This window comes from Dreissena polymorpha, chromosome 2 (genome assembly GCF_020536995.1).
Source record: "Dreissena polymorpha isolate Duluth1 chromosome 2, UMN_Dpol_1.0, whole genome shotgun sequence".
NCBI classification, from domain to species: Eukaryota; Metazoa; Mollusca; class Bivalvia; order Myida; family Dreissenidae; genus Dreissena; species Dreissena polymorpha.
Window position 1 is genome coordinate 71,084,712 of NC_068356.1, and position 7,186 is coordinate 71,091,897.

Sequence of the window (7,186 nt, forward strand, 5' to 3'; positions counted from 1 at the left end):
TCAATAGGGGTCATCTGCCAATCATGATCAATGTACCGATGAAGTTTCATGATCCTAGGCCAAAGCGTTCTTGAGTTATCATCCGGAAACCATTTTACTGTTTTGAGTCACTGTGACCTTGACCTTTGACCTAGTAACATGAAAATCAATAGGGGTCATGTGCCAGTCATGATCAATGTATCTATGAAGTCTCATTGTTTTAGGCTCAAGCGTTCTTGAGTTATCATCCGGAAACCATTTGGTGGACGGACCGACCGACCGACGGACGTACCGACATGTGCAAAACAATATACCCCCTCTTCTTCGAAGGGGGGCATAATTATGAGTACACTAGCTCTCTGCCCGATTCTCACATTCAACGTTGAGCTTTTAACCGAGGCAGACAAGTCGCGGATAAGCCTTATTCCGCCCTTATCAAAATTTGACCAGCTAGTTGTTGTCCGGGTGCCATTCACTTATTAATATTGGTTTCATGTTTCTTGCAAACACGGTTGCGGATCAGTAAGTAGTGCACGGGAGACTTTTCGGACATGTGGCGATTTTTAAAAATATACATGTTCAAGAAATTGTTAAGACGACAAAGCCTTTTCCACGACCCTTACTGCCTGCATCGAATTGTCGTGCAGATGAGCCTTCATATCAACCAAAAATTCCCTACCAGAGGATAGTGTCGTCCCTGATTAGCACGTGTTGACTGCACTTACTACCGGAACTGGGACGAAACCGTACGCAAACAAATTAAGCCCATTTTTCTCAGAACGAGACTCATTGATGCGTGTATTGGTTGTAAGGGTTTGTTTACCTTTTTCCGGTTGACTGCACTTACTGACAGTAATCTGGGTCGAAACCGTACGCAAACAAATTCAGCCCATTTTTCTCTGAACTAGACTCATTGAAGGGTGTATTGGTTGTAAGGATTTGTTTACCTTATTCCGGTTGACTGCACTTACTACCGGTAATCTGGTACGAAACCGTACGCAAACAAATTCAGCCCATTTTTCTCTGAACGAGACTCATTAAAGCGTGTATTTGCTTTAAGAGTTTGTTTACCTTTTTCCGGTTGACTGCACATACTACCGGTAATCTGGGACGAAACCGTACGCAAACAAATTCGGCCTATTTTTCTCTGAACGAGACTCATTGAAGCGTGTATTGGTTACAAGGGTTTGTTTACTCTTTCCGGATGTACGCAAGTGTGATCAGCGATACTGATACTGAACTAACACCAATCCCCATGTTGTATCTATCTGTAGAATCTATCAATCAAAACAGGATCTAGCGAACGTAATACGTTTTAGCTATATTTGACGTGTTCTATTTACAATGCCTAGAATGTTATTTTTTACAAGCGAAAGTCGTTTCACAAATATATCTGCTTTGCAATCGCGCTTAGAATATTGATGAAGCATTTTCTGATAGCTTAGTATACTTTATATATTAGCAATCTGTCAAGTTTTCGATTGTGATGACATAAAGAATTTAAGAGGTTATTAACAAAAAGAGGACAGTAATAACACACACAGGTTTATTAAAAAGGACTTTCTTAAGTTGCTATCAATAGATGATGATGCATTAAATAAAAACCCTGTATAATATTGTCATTACAGAAACAAGAATGGCGTCAAAGACCAACGACAGCGTAATGGTGGCGAACTTCAGCGCGAGAATTAATATCAATCTCTCCATCACCGGAAACATGTCCGAGAGCATACGACAGGATCCCTTGATTTCACTGAAGGTCCCGGCCATGATGTTTGCTTCCGGTGTGTTCGGTAATGTTCTCGCGATCATCGTATTATTGCGCTCATCTCGTGAACACAAACAGTCCGTGTTTTATCGTCTGGTCGGAGCGTTGGCGTGCACGGATTTGTTTGGCACGTGCGCAACGTCACCAGTGACTTTGGCAGTGTACGCAAATAACCTTAAATGGGTCGGCGGGGATTTAACATGCCACTATGGCTCTTTTATGCTTATATTCGCAGGATATTCCACAGTGTTTACCGTTGGAACAATGGCAGTGGACCGTTTTTTGGCAATCATGTGTCCGTTCTTTTACGACACTCATATCACAAAAAGACGCACAACTTTCGGAATAGTCGGATTATGGATATTTGCGGCAGTGCTCGGCTTTCTACCAATTTTAGGCTTAGGTCAGAATGTGAACCAATATCCTGGGACATGGTGCTTTTTCAACTTTACAAGTTCAGACATAAAAAACCAGATATTTGCATATTCATATGCGTCCATTGGTCTGGTAGTTATTTTCGTCACCGCGATTTTCAACTTACTGGTTACGTACACGCTGCTGCAGATGAGACGAAAGATGTTGCGCTCTATGAACGTGAGTAACACGAAGCGCAACGACAGCGAGCTGCAGATGATGGTACTTCTCATGGGCATCATAATTATCTTCTCCACTTGCTGGTGTCCCTTCCTGGTAGGGTTTACTGACATACTCACATACGTATTCACTAATTAGGTTTGGTTGTTTAAGGCGTGTGATATACATCTTCAACACCGTTATTTCGAAGTCGTCGGGACCGTTAAAAAACTTCGGATTAACGATAATTCGAAATAAACATTTGACAGAAGACTTCTTTGATTCTTTAAAAAAAATGAAACGTTGTGGAATTCACATGGTTCGGTTACACGCTTACTGAAAAGCGTAAACTAGTCAGATAGCAATAGATTTCCACTTGTAACAAACGGAGGAATAAAATTATTTTTCTTGTTTTTATTTTTGTCTTATTACAGAACATATAAAATATAATGAATAGCACAAATTATCAGATATTCTTACATATTTATACATTTTCGGAAATTAATTAACAATATATTTAACTAATAAGCGATGTCTCTCTGAACACCGGCGTTCGCGCAGACGACAAAGGTGTAATTATCGGCTTTTAACGAGCCACGACAAAGGTGTGAAATTACGCTCAGTATTTTGCAGTTTTGACTTATAGTGTTGGGACCGACAGAATCACTTCGAATTAACGATTTCTTAGGTTTAACGAAGTTCGGATTAACAATGAAATTTTACATTAAACAAAGAACCAATATCGGGACCCGAAATATACTTCGAAATAACGGTGACTTCGGATTATCGGTGTTCGAAATAAGTGTGTTAAAGTGTATCATATATGGCAATGAAAATGCACCTAATACAATTGGCAAATATCTGATTACGGCAAATACATATGAAGGTGTAAATAAAATAGCTAGCTTAAATGCTCATGTTTTGTTCTTCTACAAATTTTCAAAACGAAAACATGTAAAACAATTATACGTATTGTCCAAAATACTTGATGTTGTTTCTCTCCTCTGCAGGTCAAGTATACAAACTGCATCTACAAGTAAAATCCTTCCTTTGTAACTTTTATGAATGAAATAAAATTCGTCGCCATGTTTTACGAAATTAAATATTTTATCATGATGATGTTTGAAACGACCGTCATCGCAGATGTAAGCGGCATGGATTCATTAAGAGCTTGCCCGGAACATGTCAAATCTCTACGCGGAGGTCGTTTTGAGTTAATAAAAGCGGAAGTATTACACATATGTTGTATAAACGCCTTTTATTGACTTAAGCTCAAAATGAAATCAGAGTATAGAAAATATTGTTTTAACCCATTTATGCATAGCGTCTTGAAAAAAGGCTTTAGCAAACAGCGTAGACCCAGATGAGACGCCGCATAATGCGGCGTCTCATCAGGGTCTGCGCTGTTGGCTTAAAGGAATTTCTGTAAGAGATATTCTAAATATAGAAATAAATATACTAGACATCCCTTATTTTGGAAATAAATTGATCCAATTTAGAAGGATGGGAGAGTCCACTAGGCATAAATGGGTTAATTGTATCTATCTGGAATCCGCCGCATAAGCATTGTGATTACCTATGTGTATTTTAACACGCTGTATTAGTCTATTACAATTATTCAAGAATGTTTACAGACAGTTTCTTCAATTATGAATAGTTTAATAGTGTGTTTGTCTCCCTGTGAGAGTTACTTCATCCAACTGAAGAGTGTGGTAATAGAAAATTAATGTTCGAAATACACTGGCTGGTGCGCTTTTTACGTTTGTTTGTATCTATTTTCGAGTATTGCAAAAGTATTTTGTCTCAACAAAAGGTATTTCCTCCGTTTTAATTAGGAAAGAATAAAAATACAAAACTGCTCCCCGGAGAAAAACGGCTGGAAACATATTCAGCAATACTAAGTGATCATCATACTGCATCGTGGCAAAGTGCAGATGAAAACAAGAATTAGCAAACTTAAGTGGATGATTGAATCATCATCCTCTTTGCACCAATTGATTCTAAAGCTTCTTACATTGGCCAGACACAAAGTTTACATGATGTGAACAGAAATTAGAAATGCCAAGTATCGCTGCCTGATTGCGATTGAACCTTTCACACACTTGAAATGTTAGTATTGATTCTTAAGCTGGAAAACATGATTTTTTCAGTTTTTTAGGTTTATTGATTTTGTTTTGTTCAACCAATTAACCAAGTCCACACCGCTTTAACATCTGGAGAAATTTTTTTTGTGGTTTGTGCATAATTTAAGTCTTGTATCAGTTTGTGAAAATACTCTTGTTTTATATAATTTAATTGTTTTATTGGCATTTTGATGTACGCGTATTTGTTATATTAGATTTGTACCATTATTCATACAGTCTCACTGAAGGTAACCGTCGTCAAATTTAGACCATACAATTAAAACAGAAATTCAAATTGTTAAAAAAAATTATTGCGGTTTCAAACCGTTTAAAATATGAAAAATGTGCTCCTAGTTAATTGTTTATCAACATTAACAGATTATAGAATATTGTGTTGTTTTTTGACAAATCTCTCAGAAAAAATATTAACTCGCGTATGCGAAGCATGAACATACTTTGAGGATCATGACATAGATCCACAAATTATACAGTTCGTTGTCATGGTCTTAAACAAGTCTACTTTAACAGAATCGAGTGAATGTTCACATGTCATTGTGTTCAGATTATTTACGAAAGCCACTGAGATTGAATTGCATGAATTTTCATGTTAAGTCATTGAACACGATTTGCACTTTCTTATCGGAAAGTTCAAACATCAAACGACTTTTTATTATTAGAATAATTAATGAATATCACGTACATACTAAATTTATTACAATTAGGATAATGAATGAATGTCATGTTCATAATAATGTGTACCGTATCAAATAATATGTTAAGATGACATTAAAATTCCAAGATAACTAATTTACCTTTAACTTGTTTAACCCATTTATACATATTGGACTCACCCATCCTTCTAAATTGGATCAATTTATTTCCAAAAATAAGGGATGTCTAGTATATTTATTTCTATATTTAGAATATCTCTTACAGAAATTCCTTTAAGCAAACAGCGCAGACCCTGATGAGACGCCGCATCATGCGGCGTCTCATCTGGGTCTACGCTGTTTGCAACGTCCTTTTTTCAGGACGCTAGGCATAAATGGGTTTTTAAGCCGAGATTTTTCGCACTATCTGTGTAACTGGTTTTGCTGTTACATGTATTTATTTGGGTATGCATATATGTATATGTTAACAATTTGTTGGTTGCTAGTGTTACAGAATTAGACCCCAAAATATCCGGATTATTACGACGTATTCCGCCTCAACAGAAAGGAAATACCCCCATCCATAATGTAACGAATCAGTGCATAATTAGTACTAATAACGAACCATGCAGACATATTGATCGTGTGTTTGTATTTGCAGATCAGGATTCTCATCAACCAGACCCACTTCCGGCAGGTGGACAAGCGCGCGGACCTTCAAACGCTACGCCTCGCCTCCTTCAACCAAATCCTCGACCCCTGGGTGTACATCCTGTTTCGCAAGGAGCTCTTCAATCGATCGTTTACTTTCCTGAAGACGCTCGTTAAGTCCGTCTGCAGATGCAATCCTTTGACTGATGACGTCACGGATGACGTAGAGCACGCGAGCGTCTCAAGACGAAGCACACGCGTTGTTAAGTCGGAGAACTCGTATTCCCAGCTACATGAGACGGCCTATGTAAGGGAACAATATGAACCGGACACAACACATGAGGACCACTTGACCGCACTCTGCAATTCTGACATTGAAAACTGCGCGTCTGCCGTACAGTCGTACAAGGAAAGTTCATCGGCAGACGAACCTGTGACAGTTACCTCAACGTGCTCACCAAAGGTTACCCTCGGGAAATCCTCGGTGAGGGGCTCATCATGCAAGACGGTCCTGCACCTCAAACATTCTGCGTGTCTGTTCTGCCTCTCCAATCATCCGAAAGAAATCACGCTGATGTGCAAGCAGGACCGTAAAAGCATGTCGAACATTCCTGGAGAGGTGGAGCGGACGGCATGTCCCGATCTGAACGGACGCTGTCTTTACATGTTGACGGACGCACGTGCGCTCATGAGGAAGAACAGCTTCCACACGTCCCTGGATGATGTGGGGGTGCCACTAGTAGAACAAAAGTTAGTTTAACACGGTGCAGGATCACTTGACTTTGTGGGGTGTCCAATTAAACGTAAATGGATGAAAACACACGAAATTAAATGGCTACGTAACATATCCAGTAAGAGAGTACGGAAACATGGGAGAATTCTTCAATCGCAGGCATTTGAACAATGAACAAAAAACAAATGACCAATATACAACTCGGCAGTCATCCGCCAGTCATCCACCTTTTAAAGAAATGTAAATTCACACAATGATTATGCTATGTACATATAGTAATTGTCTATTTTTTATTGCTTGATTTTGTTGATAAAACGTCTCAAAAAGTTTGTTCTAGTACCCATTGACCAACTCTGACGATATTCTCCTGTTGTGTTATGTATAAATTCATATAAAAACGTACCAGTATGACAGTAAAACCTACAATAAACAGTCCATATAAATTCAAAGCAATATCAGAAAGTCCAACGTTAGTTAAACTAACGTGCGTGGCATTGTTTTCCAGATAGATACGACACAAATAACAGATACCAAATACATATTACACAACAATTAAACCCTTACCCTAACCTTAACCCCTTACCCTACCCCTAACTCTTCGTGGGCGGAGTTAACACCGCAATTTCAATTGTGCAAGTTCTCTTTGGGTGGGAATCTATTTGGAATACAATGTTCTCGAGTTAACTTACTCAAAAGTCGTCTGTGTTAA

At 38.6% G+C, this 7,186-nt stretch overlaps 1 protein-coding gene across 1 annotated transcript in view; it reads left to right on the plus strand.

Moving 5' to 3' along the window:
* The window catches only part of LOC127870303 (prostaglandin E2 receptor EP3 subtype-like), an 11,896-nt gene extending 5,090 nt beyond the window's left edge, over positions 1-6,806 (plus strand). Inside the window, exons 2-3 of the mRNA XM_052412938.1 lie at positions 1,608-2,437; positions 5,755-6,806. Of these exons, the coding sequence (XP_052268898.1) occupies positions 1,616-2,437; positions 5,755-6,504 (1,572 nt within the window). The 5' untranslated portion in view covers positions 1,608-1,615 and the 3' untranslated portion in view covers positions 6,505-6,806. The remainder of the gene's footprint in view (positions 1-1,607; positions 2,438-5,754) is intronic.
* The last annotated feature ends 380 nt before the right edge of the window (positions 6,807-7,186 follow it).